The sequence below is a fragment of the Cynocephalus volans genome, chromosome 2 (genome assembly GCF_027409185.1).
Source record: "Cynocephalus volans isolate mCynVol1 chromosome 2, mCynVol1.pri, whole genome shotgun sequence".
In the NCBI taxonomy this organism is placed as follows: domain Eukaryota; kingdom Metazoa; phylum Chordata; class Mammalia; order Dermoptera; family Cynocephalidae; genus Cynocephalus; species Cynocephalus volans.
In genome coordinates this window covers 65,664,942-65,683,227 of record NC_084461.1, presented here as the reverse complement: position 1 = coordinate 65,683,227, position 18,286 = coordinate 65,664,942, and the positions used below count along the sequence as shown (strand labels likewise).

The window sequence follows — 18,286 nt, the reverse complement described above, 5'->3', positions numbered from 1 at the left end:
TGTGTGCACCACGTTCCTTCACCTCTCCTCCTGGTCATTTTCATTCTCTGCATGAGTTTAGGTGGTTTATTGTATATTAAAAATAAGAAAATCAGTCTGCCCTTTTGAATGCAATACCTCCCATATCATGAGATCCTTTCCTGTTTCCTTTCACATTCCATGAATTGAAAAGTAAAGGGAACAACGACTGAGAGATGTACACTATTTTGCTTGTCTTTCTCTCCAAGTGTGGAATATGTTACTGGTATTTAGCCACATTATGTTTTTAAATATTTTTTAATCTGTTACCACCATTTAAAAATCAAGATGTGTTTACTTTAAAAAACAACAACAACAACAACAAAACACGCGCGCGCGAACACACACACACACACACACACACACACACACACACACACACACACACACACACACACACACACACACACACACACACACACACACACACACACACACACACACACACACACACACGGAATCTCACTTTTCTTAGAAAAAACTCTAAGATTTGGCAGTGCTGGTTCTTTATTCCCACATGCAGCAGCCAGTTGGTGCTGAGCAGTGTCTGCCCCTTCCATGCCGCCTGGGCTTTCCAGTTGCCTCTGTGCCCTATGCCTCATCTTATTGTCTTCCCAACTCAGTGTCAGAGACCGTTTATCATCCCTCTTGTGTTGTTTAAGCATTTTGCCAAAAATGTACCCTTTAAAAAATAATCATTTTATGTCTTTGAGTCTGAAATAGTGGAGTATTTGGAATGTCTATCTCTATTCTTTCTGTGTTTTGTAAGCTCTCTGCACTGTATTCAGTGACTTTATGTTAACAGTTTAGTTCAGCTAAGATTTCACTAGTTACTGTATGATTGTCACATCAGAGTGATTTCATTTTTCATTACTAACAGTGTGATGTAATAGAGCCAGTCCTAAGGTTTAGTTAGGAGAAGGTTCAGGCCAAACCTTAATTAAAAGTGATAAAAGGGTTTGTGTCATTGTTTGCTTGAAATGTTACAATCAGAAAGGTCCAGAGAGTTTCTTTTTATACTTTAGGTGAGCAAAACCTTGTGACCAAGATGGACTCAAGTTTCATAATTGTACCTTCTTTACTCATTATTTCACATAACTATTCTCTTTTTTCTGAGCTCTTTGGCATTGCTGAATTCTCTCCTATAGTTTTCATGAGTCATTTAATAAAGAAAGCCATTCTTTGTGTTGTTTTTACACAAAGGAATAAAACAATTCCTAATGGTTAAAATCTGGTAGACTTTTATAAGCAACGAAAGTACAGAAAAGTGGAGTTAAATGATTTCAGAATCTACTTAATACCATTTTTTAAATATTTTAATAATTAAGACAAATTTAAAGAACACAAAGTGTCTGATTTGTATTTAATTATTTTGTAAAGTTAATAGATTGCCAAGGAATTATAGGATGTCCCAGTTTGTGTTCTTTTTTATTGCTTATAATTTAGCCTTTTTAAATTTAGTTAAAAAATTAGTTTAAGAAGTGTCAAGCAGTTAATATATGAATTGTCTGAAGGTTGAAAATGTTATCCAAAGGTTAAAACAGTAGAACAGTATTAATGTTTCTTTGAGCTGGCATAATGAGTTGATGAGCTGACCTTTTGTTGGCCTATGTAGAATAGAAGAAATAAATATAATACATTTCACAGTATGACCTTAACACAGAAATAAATATGAACGTATATTATTGCCTCGGTACTAGTTACAGGCTTTTCTTTTCCATTCTTAGGCAAATTTTTATGATTGTAATGTTTTATTTTGTTGGCATTTATTGAATGCCGTTAGGATATAGAGTTCTTTCCCATGCAGTATGTATTTATATGTAACACCACCTAGACTTTTACCAATAGATTACAGAAGAGTTACAGAATATGATGTATCTAAATTGGTCCTCCAAAAATCTTGAGTACCATACCACCAAAAAAAATACTGTATTTTCATGTTTTGTGATATAGGGAGGTAAGAAATTTGTTTTATTTATTAAGAATGTGTGCACATGTTAAGGAGTCAAGGAGTCTAGTTACCTATTTGTGACTAGTCTGTTTCTTATTTGTCACCAGTCTGTTTTCTTTTTGTCTGTAATATGCAAACTGGATTCCTTGCAAGAATATTGAAAATATTGTGTCATTTTTCCCAGAGACCAAGTATGTAGGAGATTTTAAAGGCAAAAAGAATAGCCTTAAGCTCTCTGCACTGTATTCAGTGACTTTATGTTAACAATTTAGTTCAGCGAAGATTTCACTAGTTACTGTATGATTGTCACATCAGAGTGATTTCATTTTTCATTACGAACAGTGTGATGTAATAGAGCCAGTGTTTTTCTGCTATATCTACATAGTTATCTCAGGTGCATAGCGGTGAGTCCAAATATAGATACCTAATTGGGTAAGCTTTCCCAATTTAGTAGGCTCCAAATATTATAAAAATCCATTATATGAATAATTTTATGCTGATCATTTTGCTCTTGAAGCATCCATGTAATAAAACATGCCATTGATCATGAATTGTCTTCCAAAATTAGCATGGCACTGAGCTCACAGTTAATTATCTTGAGACTGAAGACAATATCAAACAGTGTCAAGGAGTGCTATCAACACGACATCTTGAGAGCTGTCATTTTGTCAAGTGAAAGAAATACAAGAATACATGATCTGGAGAGATCTAAATTGTGAATGCCATCATATTTTGGAGATGATCGGGTTTGCTACCAATGTGTTGTTGGATACAAACAAGACCAAACCCCAGTAGGGCACAGAAGAAAGCATCAAGGATTCACTATAGTTTTGAGCAGTGTGATTGACAGAGCTGTGAACTGATGACAGCATGTAGCTTTAGGAGAAATACAAAACGAGTATATTCATACCATTGGGCAAACCAAAAACATTTTGAAATCAGCATCAAACAAGTACCCTTTTAGAAAGCCTAATCTTCATTGAGCCTATGAGACATAAACATAATTCTTAGTATATTAAGCTTATTAAATTATTCTTTTGTCGCATCTGTACCATCATCTCTGTCATGGTTAATATTAAATGGCAAATCATTCTTCACCAACAAGCCCCAGAATAATCACAGTGTAGTGAATTAGAAGTGTGCTTGCTAAAATGTAACTACATCTGACGAGATGTATATAGAATAGGTAAAGCTAATACAAAACTCGTATGGTATAACTGCAGTTATACTGAAGACTTTGAGCAACGTGGAAATCAAAAGTGGATGGTTTCTATTCAAATATAACATAACATAACATAATATAATATATAAATTGTTATATAACAATGTTATATAACAATGTTATATAATATTATATATTATATTACATATAGATATTTAAAATCCTTCTGATTATTCTAAGGTATATTCAAACTTTGGAGTCATAAACTGAATGAGATTTTGTAGTTGTTTAAGTTTTATCACTGTCAACTGAAAAAAAAACCCAGTGTTGTATGTTGGTATAGTTGTTTCCCATACTTGGTTTGTTGATAGGTGAAGCTTCAGACATTCCGTATCTACAAAATGTCATTTTATTATTTGTTTTATCAAGATAATCTAATCTTCCACTAAATTTTCTGTTAGGAATTCTTTGAGTAATGCAATTAAATTTATCATTTTGGTTTCAGTGATGCTAGTTCCTCTGGTTAATTTCTGCATACCTCTTAATTTCTTCTTTCAACTTTGCTTTAATTTGCATTTTTAAATTTGCATTTTTTTTCCATTAAAAATTCGGAACATTGTTTAATAATTTCTTTATGTCTGGAATAAATATTCCATAGTTTTAAATATATGATCTATAATAATCTCCCTAAGTCCATTACAGGTGTTTCAAACTGGAACACATTTATTTCCTTCTTACTTTCAATGCCTGTAGAAACAATATTGTAGAACATGAAATTTCTTAGGAAAAGATGTGTTTCTGAAACAAATACATATAATATGTTCATTGGAGTTTATGCAGAATTAAGTTGTGAAAAAAGAAAACCTTCAAGCAAAATAGTGAGGTTACTTTATAATTTGCTTTAATATTCTAAGTTTGAAATTTTTCTTATAAACTGTTGTTAAATTTGACTATTTAACCAAACTACAAATATTACATAAATTTCAGTGTTTAGCTTGCTTTTTTCACATCCTTCATGTTTTCACGTGTAAATTATCTTATTTCCTAGAGTCTCTTGAGCCTGAGGGATCCATTACTGTTTCAATGGGTATTGACTTTTGTGATTCTACTCAGACTGCCAGTTTCCAGTTGTGGTAAGTTCAGTTGTTCTTCTGTTTCTTATATTTCCTGTAAAAGATAGCAGATCAAAAATTAGACTTTCAACAGCTTTTTTCTGAGAGAGACAAAACACTTAAACAAATGTGTTTTTCTTTGACAATGTTTAGACTGCCATGGAATAGTTGTACAATTATGTACAATATGTGTATTTTTAGTATTTGTTACATACCTTACCATTACAGTCTACCATATGTTATTGAAATTCACAGTTCGTTGATTAAAGAAGGAAGCTACATCTAAGTAATTTTTAGCAATGCTACAATTTTGGAAAATTCATGAGAAAATTTATGAGGAAAAATTAAAAACTTTAATAATGTTATTGAATATCCCAGAGAAACTATCTTTTAACATACCATAGATGTTATCTTGAGATTCTTAAGTGAAGTGTTATTGATTCTGTCAGTACCTAAAACTCGTGCATTTTTTTCCTTTTTACTACAAACTGCTTTCGATAAAAATCAAAAGAGAACATTTATGCAGTTGGCGAAGGTTTCATAGCTGAATGCAATTCAAAGGAGCTTTTTTAGTAGTACACTTGGTTGTTATTATTTTTATATAATGTTTAATACATTTCTGATGAAATCCAGAGGCTATTAGCAAATTAGTACAAAGCTATATTCATGCATCTTTGAGATTTATCTTTGGACTCTCATATTTTTCTGATATAAGGTACATTTTATTATTTTGAGTTGAAGTTGGGTTTTTTTATTCTAAAAAGAATGGAGACATTTTATTTATCTAAACTTTAGCCAGCTTAGAACAGAATTTGTTATGATTAAAAATCTCTAAGTTTAGGGAATAGACATTTTTAAATAAATTTATAGTTTAAATATAGTGAAACTTTCATTTTGATATGCCGTTTAAGTTTACCAGTAATTCAGGCCTAATGTTATACCTTTTATTGCTGAGAACCTGCAATGATGAATATAAGCAATGTAGCATAACGCATTGATTTTATGCAGATCATCACCTTTATGTTTTGGGAGGTCTGCTATATTAGTGATATATAAAAACTGATTACTTTTCCCAACATTGCCTAGTAATTGTTTATTATTTTTCTATTAGACAAACAACACAGATCAATATTACTGAACACCAGACTATGAGTAACATCACTCTAAATAGATTTGCCTCCAACACCAGAGGTATATTCATTTTAATGATTTGGACAATGTCAGCTCAATGACAAAGCTTTTGTACCAAGTTGGACCAAAATTAAGAAATTTTTAAAAAATCCTTTTTCTTATTAATTCTTATAAAGAACCTTTTGATTTCTATGTAATCAGGCAGGTCTCCCCCCCCCCCCCCCGCCCCAGTGTTTTTATTATTAAGACTTCCTTTGTAGTCTATTGGACAGGATTTGCATTTAGTCTTTCACAATTAACTAAATCCCTTTAGGGAGAAATATGCAGGTAGTGTTTGATTTTTCTTATGTCAGGGAGTGTATTGCATAATTTTTTTCTCAATATCTCTTAAACTATTTTAGGAAAATGAGAAATTTGTTCTACATGGAAAACAGCCTTAGCATTATAAGCATTTACATTAATATGTTTTTCTTTTTTGAATATATAAATTATTTATTTATTTTAGATTTTATTAAGCATAAAAGCATGCTAGATCAAAAATTATTTTTTGTGTTCCAAAAAGAGCATTTTGTCTTGCTTCAAATGTAATTGATCCTGAAGCAGTGTAATCACAATTACTCACTTTCTTAATTGGCCTGCCCAAAATCAGAAAATGGAAACCGATCGACAGTGTTTAAATCAATAGCTTCATAGTAGTGCTAGTGGGGGTAGGGAGATAGTGGTAATGGGTAGATCAATTGGTCTTAGATGCCAGTCACTGACTGTGCCTTTTGCATAGTAAATAGCACTTTTTGCTTAGTGATGTGCTGTGTTAGTCTTAGTAGTTCAATAAAAAGAAAAAAAAAAAGGCAAGAAAGGATGATATTGAATTTTTTCCTTGAAATGCATTATACAAATCAATACATAAAATTATGGGTAATAAGAGCATATTTGATAAGAAGCCTTCAGAAATGCTGAGAACATGGACTGTAAGCTTTTCAGATACTTTTCTATTTATTAGAAGAAAGGGAACAAGAATAAAATGGTCCTATTTAGCCTCTATATTAATTCTATATCACTATAGTTATATCTATGTATATAGATAGCTATAGATAAACAGAACTATTATGTATAGCTATATAGTTATGTGGATAGTTGATAAGCATTGATGTCTCCTTTTTTCCTTTATGCTTTGGATTTTAAATGGTCATCACATTAAGTTTCTGATTAAATTTGTTGAGATTGAAAATGTGTATAATATGCATAAATATATCTCTCTGAAAGCTGATGCAGTGCATAAACAGATCCTCATCCTTGTGATCAGCAGGTATGAATGTATTAACCAGTATGAAAAATAATATGGCTTGGCTCAAGTTGGAGGACTGAGAGCTTCCATTCCACCTTTCCTTTCATTTAAAAATCCATCAAAAAGATAGAAAATACATTCTTTAAAAGAGAATGAGAACTAAAAAATAACAAGGAAGAATGTCGTGGCTGAGCAGAAATTGTGAAAAAGTATTGACAGTTAGAAAGCAACTGGGGACAGACAAACAATAACAAAAAAGAATCACAGGGCAGAACACTCATGGAAGAAAACTACTATAATGGTAAGAACAAATCTGGCAGAATATCAAACACAAACTGAATAAGTAAAAAGAAAAGTTAGGAGTCTTAAGACAGTCCTCAGGGAATTAAAGAACTACTCCCTCCAACCCATTACCTCATCAAGCAACAGGCAACATACACATTTAATTTGAGGCATAAGCATAGCTTTGTAAAGAAAATGAATCACTTGCCTGGGAAAGACTTTTGGTGTGGATGTGGGGACCTAAACGAGCACAGCAGGGTTTGAGTTTGTGCAAAGAAGGCAGGGATGATCAGAGATGAGAAAGTCTTAGTCTGTTTGGTGAGGAGGAAAGGCTATTGCCCACCTGCCTCCCAACTTCATGTCCATGTAACCAGTCGGTATCTCACCCACTTCAGAAAAAAACCACTCAGCCTGTCCAGGGGAGAGGAGACCCATAATAATGATAGCAATAAAATTAATCACATACTTACAGTATGCTAGGCACTGTTCTAAACACTTATATGTACCAATTCATTTAGTTCTCACAACAATCCAATAAATATGATTATTACTACCCATCTTACAGGTGAGTAAATGAGGCACAAGAAGATTAAGAAATTTATCTAAAATCTCATACATAATAGGTAGCAGAACTTGCCATATGTGTTAGTTAAGCCTAGTCCTTCATTATGAATATAAATGGACAGCTTAGGATGACCATATTTTTGAAGGGAAGCAGTAACTTGAAAAAGAAGGTTTAAGACGAACATGAAGGCCCACTGACCATGAAGGGAGCAGACAATTTTAAAAAGAGAAAAGTTATCTCTAAAATTTATAGCTAATATCTGATTCAAGAGAACACCACATCCATAAAGCAAGAACATATTGCTTGATATGATAAAGGAGCAATTAGAAAATTGAAAAGTGTTCTTGGAGATTTAAAACATAATGCCAAAAGAAATTCGATAGAGGCATAATAGAATGGACACAGTTGAATACTGACTTAGTGTTCTGGAAGAGAGGATCAAGAAAATCAACTGAAATAGAAAGCAAAAAGACAAAGAGAGGGAAAATAGGAAAGAAAGGTTAAAAGAATGAATTCATCTAAGAGGGTGTCTGGAAGGAAAAAATAGACAATGGAGAGAAGAAATAATTAAAGAAATAAATTGTAGAAGAACATTTTCCCAAGCAAAAGAAATGCACAAGCCTTCAGATTGAAAGGGTCCATCTAAGACCAAACAGGATGAATGTGAAAGACTATTCCAAAATAAAAAACCCTGGTAAATTTTTTGTTAAGGAGAAAATCACCCTTATGTCTTCTAGAGTGGAGAAAATAGCAGTTTACCTAAGAAAGAACAAGAATGAGAATGGAATTATATTTTCATCAATATTCTCATCATTCTAGAGGCCAGAAGTCAAAGGATATGACCTTTAAAATTTTCAGGATACCAAATAGACAAACAAATATTCTGTCAGTTTACTTCTCGCAGACATTTTCTGAAAGTATTACTCAAATATATGCTGTAGGAGAAATTTTTTAAAAATCTGAGACAGAGAAAAACACATAATTAAAAAAAAGTAGTGATCAAATACCACCTTTAAAATCTATCAGTGTGTAAAAATGATTGTTGACAATGTGAAAAATAAATATTAATAATAAACTGGAACCACAATCCCAACATAGATAAGTATGAGATGGAATAACGATGTACTGGGGCTCTTGTATGTTTGACAAGAGAATTGATTGATGGATAAATATGCTTTAAAATATTAAAGATAACCACTAACATAATAGAAATATGATTATATGTATTTTAACTTCCAAACAACTAAAGGGAGGAAGAAAAGAAAGAAAACTTCTGATCCATTTAACCAAGGGAAGGGGAAAAAAGCATGGTAAATAGAAAACAAAATAAGGTGGCTGGAAAGGGCCATACATATGTACATACTAATCACAGTTCATGTCAGAGAGTTAAATCCCACTTATATTAAACAGGTAGAAAACAAAATTCAACATGTGCTATTTATAAGAACCCTATCTAAAAGAGAATGGCTCAGAAAAGTTGAGAATAAAAAGGTAAAATATATGTGTGAGAGTGTTTCTATTTATCAGATACATGTGCTAAACTAGAAAAACATAAAGCATTTCAGGTAAAAAAAAAATTTTTTTTCTGTTTATTTTAATCCTCCAAGAAAATATAACAGTAACCTACCTTTAAACCACATAGCTTTGTAATTTACAAAGCAGAAATGAATATAAATACTAGAGAAAATTGACAAAGCCATTATTATAGTATATTTTAACACACACTTCAGAAATCGACAAATCAAAGAGGAAGGATGCATAGAGAGATAGACAGATATAGGTACACACACAATTTTAATAATTCATTTATCAAACTTGATCTAATATATCTGTTTACAAAGAATTCCTTGTTTCCTGAGTACAGAAAATACACATTTTTTAAAAAGCACTTACCGATGTACACAAAAATAGAATAACTATGAGTTAAAAAAATTAAAGAAAAAAGATATTAGAAAGATTAGAAAGAAGGAAGGTAGGTTATATCGCGGTGTTATAACACCAAGGTCAAGGGTTCAGAACCCCTTACTGCTAAAAAGGAAAAAAAGGAGGAAGGTGGTAAAACACAAAGATCTCCTAAATTACAAAATAATACTACGAGGTTACATCAAAAGTTCATGCAAAGATTCGTATTATCTTTTAATTCTATTTTTTCCACAAACTTTTTGATATTGCCTCGTTATGTGTAATTCTACATCAATAAACTGGAATATTTAGATGAAATTAATGGTTTCTACGAAAATATAAATTAAGAATAAAAAAGGTTAAATTGTAGCAGAACTTCAAACGAGATAACATCTATTGGTTAAACTTTTGTAGAGCAAAGGAAAAAGAAGAAAAGCATGCCATGTCATTCTGACTTTAAAATCCAAAGAGATAGTGCGCAAATGTGCACATCACTTGTAAATTCAAATGACTTATGGGCCATACAGTTTACCCATACCCACATGAAATATCAGAAATATTCTCTTTTAAGTCAGAAAAGCAAAACAAATATCTGCTCTTAACAGTATATTTCACATTATAATGGAAGTTTTAGCCAATACAAGAAAACAAAATACAAGAAAGACAAAAGCAGTTGGTATAAATCCTAGAAAGGAAGGGATAAAAATTATAATTTTTATTCTATATAATTATTAACCCAGAAAGTCTTAGAATTAACAGAAAGTCTGTTATTTGAACTAATTAGTTTAGAAAGGTAATACAAATACCTATGTGGGAGGAAGAAAATCCTGACACTTTCTAGGTGTTGTCAAAGAAGATATAAATAAAACTTAAAGGAATAGAAATAAAATGGTAAAATTAAGAAATAATGAAAAAGATATACTGTGTTCCTAACTGGGAGGCAGAGTTCTGCCTCAAATTAATTTTCAAATTCATTGTGATCATAAGCTATTGTTGAATTTTTTTTTTTCCTGAATATTTCCAATCTGTGGTTGGTTGAATCTGCAGATGCAGAATCTGAGGATATGAAGGCTCCACTTCTTAGTAGTATTGGGAAGGAGAAGGCTTTTTTATTTAAAAAAAAAAAAACCACCAAAAAATGGTAGTTAAATGTAGTATAGTACATATAATTTAATCCAGTGGTCCCATAACTTTTGTTTTATTTTAATTATTTTTATTTTTATTTATTTTTTATTTTTTTGGCAGCTGGCTGGTATGGGGATTTGAACCCTTGACCTTGGTATTATCAGCACCATGCTCTAACCAAGTGAGCCTACCAACCCCTAGCTTTTAAAATTGTATACTTCTCTTAGTGAAAATATTTCAACTATGCACTACCTATATGTATGAATTTATTTTTAAATTATGTATGTATGTATGTATGTTCTCTGAGCCATCATATTTGTATGTACTAAAACAAAAACAGAACTTAGAAAGGAATGAGAAAAAAATAAGTTAGGGTTTTCTTCCTATACCTCAGTGGATTGCCTTGTGCCTCCAACTTTGAAGAACATTGGTGTGTCCAGTGATTTGAAGCTGAAGTTTTATATTTCACACTAAATGAGTTGATTATATACATAGTTCATGTCTGTGTGCACACATATCCATCTACTACTTCATTGGCCTTTACAAATTCTCTTAATGTGACTTAGCTTTCCAGTCCGGCGGGCCTGCTCTTGTCCTTCAAGCGTCCTACCTTCAGTACTTCTCTCCATCTGAACCAACTCCTCTGCTGTTTCCAGAGAAGTGTCCTACTCCATTCCAGGGCTAACCCATTCACCTGCTCCCTGTGCTCTTACTCCCAACCTCTTTTACCTGTTCCAAGTCCCTACTCTATCAGTTCCTTTGTTTCTTCATCTTCCCTGGCTCTTTCCCCCCAGCATTAAACATGCTCAGGTTTCTTTAAGCATTCTTCTTTTGCCTCTTCAGCCTCGTGAAGTTTCTGCTGCTTTCTGTCCCCTCCTCCACTGCCAGTCTTCTCATTCACCCACCCTTTGACTCACTGCATTTTGTGTTCTTCCTGCAGTCTGAACTGCCTTGCTGAGACCAGCAGTTATGCTTGCTTCTTCTTATATCTCATCTTACTTCTTGCATGCCTTTTCTCCCTGACCAGTGTTTCCCAGTCTCTTCTGCAAGTTGCTCTTCTTCCATTTTTACTTAAATACAGGTCTTCCCTGGGCTGGCACTTTAGCATTTTCCTCGTTATATCCTCTTTTCCTTAGTGATCTTATCTACTTGTGAGACTTCAGCTCTTCCCTATATCATTCTTCTTACTTCCATACTCACATGTACTACCCTGACCTCTCTCCTGATTCTTGATTTGTATTTCTAATTATCTGCTGAATATCTCTTCCTGGATAACCTAGTGGTACTCAAAATATAGCATGATTTGAGCCAAATCATTTTGCTTAAGCCCTAAAACTCCTCTTCTTCAGTATGTTGTCATCCACCCAATTATTATGGTTTAAAGTCTCTTCTTTCCATCCATCCACAGGTCTGTCCCTTCTAACTCTTGAATATCTATATCCCATCTTCCCCATTCTCAGTGCTACCCACCCTAGGGAAAAAGCATAATTTAGTGGAATAAACTTTGCAGTCAGATACACCTGGTTTCAAATCCCATGCTGTGTGACCTTGGGCATGTTGTTTAACTTCTCTTCGGTTTTCTTGTCAAAATTTGGGGTAACAGAAGCTACCTCTTAGGATCCTTTTTGGGATTTACTTAAGTAAAACACACAGTAAATGCTAAAAACCCTCTGCCTAGGCTATTAAATTAGACTCCTAATTGATCTACCTGCCTTTGGTTTCTCCTCTACTCCACCTTAGACACTGCCACCAGAGTTTCTAAAATACAAATGGGATCATTTACTCTCCTATGTCAAAAGTCTCTAGTAGTTTCCCGTTACTTCAAGAAACACTGACACACCCTTGTCTTGGATATATGGGTAAAGTAACCATATACTTTATTATACGAAGTAAGACACTTTAGACAGTGAAAGGAGCACTAATTGCACAGGATTCCAGGACAACAGCCATCAACTGGGACTATCCTGGGAACACTGCAGAGGATGGTCATCCTGTGTGTGATACTCTTTACAGTGCACTCCCAGCCTCATCTGTTGACACCCCACGCTGCTCACCATTGCCAGAACACAGGCCTAGAATGCCCACGCTCTCTCTCTCTCTCTCTCTCTTCTTGGAAATAAACATATCTTCACCTCACTCCTGCAGAACAAATCAGTTCCTCTTCCATGAACTAAAATGCTTTCCATATCTCTAATATAGCACTTACCATTCCATTATAAACATAATTTCTTTCCCTCCACTAGACTGGTGAGCTTCAAGGGCCAATTTCACTTGGCTTTAAATCCCCCTATATTCCCACAGTACATAGAATCAAGCTTGTAGTTCAGTAAATGTTTATTGAATTAATAAATAAATTGAATTTATTGGTTTGCCTTGGACAATCCACATGTGAAAAATATAAGGCAGCTTATGGGAATACAGTACAAATGGATTTTATGTCCTTTCTTCATACTATATTATTTGTCCTTACCCCACCCTTGAATAAATTTAAGTGTTTCTTAACGTAATGTTAGGCTATTTCTTATCCACAATCCCCATCTCCTTAACCACCTTCCCACCAGCCATGACATCCAATTCTAACAGGAAAGTAGAAGTCCCTCTGTGGGACTTTCAGGAAAACCTTTGCTTTCCTGATAAAGAGGAACAGATTCGGTTGGCTCAGTTATTCACCACTCCTCACCATCACTCTTCCCCCTTTGATTGGAATGTCAACATGGTACTTGCAGATGCAGCAGGCATCTGGCAAGTGTGAGGATGAAAGCCAGTATGCTAAGGACGGCAGAGTGGAGAGCTAGAGAAATCTGGGTCGCAAAGGCTTCTTTAAGCCACTTAACAAGACTTTGTTAACTCCAAGACTTCTTATGTTCTAAACAATAAATGCCTATTTGTCAAGAAACAGATTTTCTGCTTATTTGCAGCAAAATACATTTTTAACTAATCAAGCTAACTTCATTCATCTAACCTAAAAAAATTTTAAAGCAGTTGTAGTAATATTTTATTGATAGTAATGTTGTGAGATTTAAGTGAAATAAATGCATTCAGTACTGTTTTTCTGATACTAGAACAGAAATTGGCTTCGTAAATTCTCCATATCCTGTCATTTGAAATAATAACTTTTACCACATGTTGATCAACAGTATCAGTGAATAACACTACTAGAAAATAAGGTGGGGTTTTTTTAAGAAAGCAAGTTTGCAGATGAGATACTATTTTATTAGCACATGTCTAAACACAGTATAGTCACCCCATTTTATTCTTTATTAAAAATTAGTTTAATGTTTTAAGAAAGAGCTTAACTAAGACTGAAGCACTTCATCTTCTAAACTTTATGCAAAGTGAAGATAAAGTATTACTTCTCTACTGTAAGCTACATGAAGTGTTCCTCTGGTGGTAGTGGTTATATAACTGCTGCTGTTTTTAAAAGTTTTATGTCAAATGGCATGATTTTATAACTGTTGTTTTATAAAGAAAAATTCTGATTCAAGTAACTGATGTATTTCTCTGCAAATAGTGTTGTTTGAGAAAATTTTCAACCCTTTTTAGCTGCAGTATTTCTTATATTTTATATTCTGACATGCTTTAAGTGCATCTGTTTAACTTTATAGTATTAAGAATGTTTATTTGTTAAGCATGTAGTTAGCTTTGATTGTTTTTTCCTTAGTACCAAGGATGATTGCTTCAATGTTAATATTCAGCCACCTGTTGGAGAACTGCTTTTACCTGTGGCCATGTCAGAGAAAGATTTTAAGAAAGAGCAAGGTGAGAGATTACTACAATTTACTAGAAATTTGCATACCGTATAATATGTGCTCATTCTTCTGGCCTGTCTCTAAAATAAGTTAGCATAAATACATAGCCATTAACATATGTCAGTGCATAATCTTCCAATTTTTATTAATGCTTTGCATTTATAAAATAACCTTAAAAGTATATGTTTGTCTACATTTCTGGCATACTTGAAAATTGATTAACGTGTCTTTAAAATAATAAATTGATTCTTAATCAACTTTTTAATCTTGTGAGCTGTAGTTTGTCAACTTGCTGATATACTAATATGTTTTGTATTAGTGAAAATGACAGGAATTGAGGACTTACCAGTGTCCTGCCACTATAAATGTTATGTTTCTGTATTTCTTTTTCATCACCAAATTATCTTTCTGTCCACAAATGTATTCTTCCCTGCACACATTTGAGTACCCTGTAAAATAAAGTCCTAATTATAGCATTAAAATACCTTTATTTTCTTTTGGCCTAATTCTATATTTAAAAAATGCTATGTTGTCAGAATACAGAATATATCAGAGCTGAAACATTTTAAAATATGCACCTAAAAAAATATTTTCAGTAGAATGCAAGTATTAATATCCTGAACTGGCCTGGTGTCAAGCATACCTTCTATAAAAATGAGGGGTTTGTGGGTTTTTTTGAATCTGAGTAAGGGGAAATAACTGTCTGATTTTATGTGTTTAATGATAACATTTATAAACTAGGGCATATTTAAATGCTAAAGTCAGCAATTTTAAAAACATTGTGTGAATCTAAGCTGTTTTTTTCTCTTGAGAGTATTACCAAAGATTCCTTTATTTCGAGGTCTTAAATCGTATCTATCAAGCTTCCAGAAAATACTAGGCACACACAAATACTTTTGCCTAAGGAGAAGGACATGCTTCCTGACACTTTATTATTTTAGTGCCTAAGATTTCTTTTTACTCTTAAGCTTTTGCGATCCACCATATCAAAACAAAGTATTGTAGAAGAATCCCACAAAGAAATTTCATACAAGACTGTAAATTAATAGTAGTCTTTCTTTCTCGGGCCATATTTTTAAGTGATAAAGAAGAATGACTAAATTCATCTTCACATTTGCTTTCCTCTGAAGTTGATTATTGCTATAGAAGAAAATTATCTTTGTAATTTTATTTTTCTATTGACAAATTGAATTGATCTTATATTTGCTATTCTTACCCTTTGCTGGCTAAAGCCTGCCTCTCTGCTTTACACCTGCTCAGCAAACCAAGGTGAGTGGCACACCAGTGACTGCATAAGGCATGGGCACATTTATTGTTAAGGGTATATACCTTTTTTGAAAAGTGCAGCTAAAATATATCTAAAGCAGGAGATTATCGTATACCCTCAGCTTTTTACAATACTTGATATTTCGATCAAATTTTTTGTGCTCTGCTGTGACTGAGGGGTTTTTAGATGACTAGCCATACAGAACCGTAAGTGCATGAGAGACATGCACTTGGAGAATAGCTGTGATCCTCTGTGGAAATGTTGCCAAAATTCCTTTTTCTTCTGCCATTTTACTTCTATGGTTGTTGATTATTTGTCTGAATAAATCTGGCAGCTGTTTGCTATGTTTAATAGAGCAGAAAGGCTACTCTGAATAAAGCTATTTGAAAATTTGTTTATATGAAGTATTTGTAAATCCTTTGTAAGTCTCTTGGCATTTCTTTATCATTCTTTCTGTCTTCCTGAATTCATTCTTTGATGCCGGCAAATTTACCACAGTTTTAAAGAGTATTTTCAATAGCATCTTTTTAGTTATAGATTTCAGCAGATTTGGTAGTAGAGGTCTCAATTCTCAACTTTACACATGTGTTTGTTTGTTATACTCCTCTAGGAAGAGCTTAGCTTATTTCACAAAAGGTGCCTAAAAATGACTTGCTAACTGTAAATCCCAAATCAGAATAAAAATCAGTTTCCTAACATTTTATCAATGCAAAGTTCTGGAAGGTAAAATGCAAGTAAATTTAAGAAGAGAGAGAGAGAGAGAGAGTGAGAGAGAGAGAGAGAGAGAGAGAGTGTGTGTGTGTGTGTGTGTGTGTGTGTGTGTGTGATATCACATGTTAGCTTTAACCTATTTTTCTACTTTAAATAAAATGAATTTACATAATATCTCATTTCACGGGGCATATATTTTAAGATTCAAGAAGTGCATTAAATGTATTAATTAGGATTTAACAGAAAAAATTATAAATAAGAAACATGGGGAATATGGTTCTATTTTTATTTTAAAGATTTATATAATTGAAAAGTGTGTACAATATTAAATAAAAGTGATTCTAACAGATTGTTACATATTAGATTATTATTTTTTAAAACTAAAAAGTTATATTTTTTATATACAGCCTGATCTATCGCTTTTTCTCAATTGTTGCATTTTAGGGTTTCATGGCTAAATATGCTTGTTTGTAACATTGGTAGTCAATGAGCTAATCGAAAGACTGGTTTATCCTATATATTGAAGGTATCTGTAATATTCATAATATGAGCCTTCAACAGAAGTGTGATGTATTCACTGCTATGAGTTTTGAGCATTACAAAGTTAATGATCTAGCTGTGAGATGCTTTCAGTACTATAAATAGCATGGGATCTCTTTTTTACTTAAAACATTTAATTTGTTTTCTTCAGACAGTTTTAATTTTAAGAGGCCTAAACCGATAGCTTATTCCAGGCTGCCTCCTTTTATTCATTTCTTCTTGTGAATTGAATTGCAAATCTAAAACTTAGAAACTTTTTTTTGAATTTTATTTTCTTATATTATTTGGTTTGCATTTAGCAGTGAATCCCAGCTGATTAACCTAAAGTAAGTGCTGTCCAGTACTCTCACCAAAATTTAGATAAATCCTAAGAAGCCACAAATTATTTAGTCTGGCAATTTATTTTCCCAGTAATTTTAACCTTTATTATGTATGAACAGGCTATACCGTGTTTTAAAGTCTGTTTTCATAGAAGAAACTTTTAATGATACCTCGGCATATTTTTTCATTATTGTTAAAGTGAGAATATCTGATATATTTTCATTTAGAAAAATCTCTGATTTAAGAAACCTAAAATGTTTACTTAATTTTATTATGATTTATGCATCTATCTTATGTGTTCCTAGCTAGCAAGATGCTAATTCTTTAAATGGTCAGGCATTTACTATTTTCTGGCCCTTAACTACCACAAGCAATCATATTTGATGCCCCTTAATTAGAGCACCTTTTTTTCTTTCCAGGTTCTTTTTCCACCTCAGCAATCGAGACAATACATTTGCTTACCATGCTGCTCTCCTAAGTGTTCTTTTGCATGTAAATTAATCTTGATTCAGTTTACACTGTCATGCTGAGTGGTACAAATTGCCTATAACAATAAAACAGCATGAGTTAAAAATAAAGGGGGGTGGGAAGGCAGATTGAATGTGTGCCTTACTTGATAGGATGTTACTTTGCTTTATGCCAATACATTAGCTGACGATAATGAATCTTCTGTTCTGAAAAGCATGGTTTAGTTGATTTTTTTAATTTTACTTCAATGGAGCAGTACCTTGTCTTTTATAGAACAAGTTAGACAAACCATTAATGACAAGAGTGTTAAGGTTAAATATGAAGCAATGCATTCACTTCTCTGAGTGCTATCCATCTTTCCATTTACAGGAGCTTGACAAAAGTACTGGCTTTGTACAACATTTCCTTTAATTACATGCTGCGGGAAACAGGCTTTTAACATAAACATAGTTGCATTCATTTATTCAGCAGTTGCTCTTCAATAGAGCTTAATGGAGAAGGTTTAAATCCTAAATGAGTACACACATCTCTCAGCAGTGTTATGTCAGCCACTGTGCTTTACTTAAAAGCAGTGTTTGACTGCTTGTGTAGTTTTTAAAGCTTTTGCCTTATATTGAAGTTAAACAGTCTAAGACAGAACATAGTGTTCCTGGAGTTTGAAAGTGGTCAGTAAAAACTGCTTCTTGTTAGAAGCTAG

At 33.0% G+C, this 18,286-nt stretch overlaps 1 protein-coding gene across 3 annotated transcripts in view; it reads left to right on the top strand.

Annotated features, from left to right (window-relative positions):
• The window catches only part of AP3B1 (adaptor related protein complex 3 subunit beta 1), a 291,668-nt gene that overhangs the window by 261,272 nt on the left and 12,110 nt on the right, over nt 1–18,286 (top strand). For 2 of the 3 annotated variants that reach the window (XM_063085544.1, XM_063085543.1), the window contains 2 exons: nt 4,180–4,264; nt 14,195–14,292. In XM_063085544.1, the coding sequence (XP_062941614.1) occupies nt 4,180–4,264; nt 14,195–14,292 (183 nt within the window). Of the gene's footprint in view, nt 1–4,179; nt 4,265–14,194; nt 14,293–18,286 lie in introns of those variants that run through there. The other variant, XR_010022600.1, reaches the window with a different exon arrangement.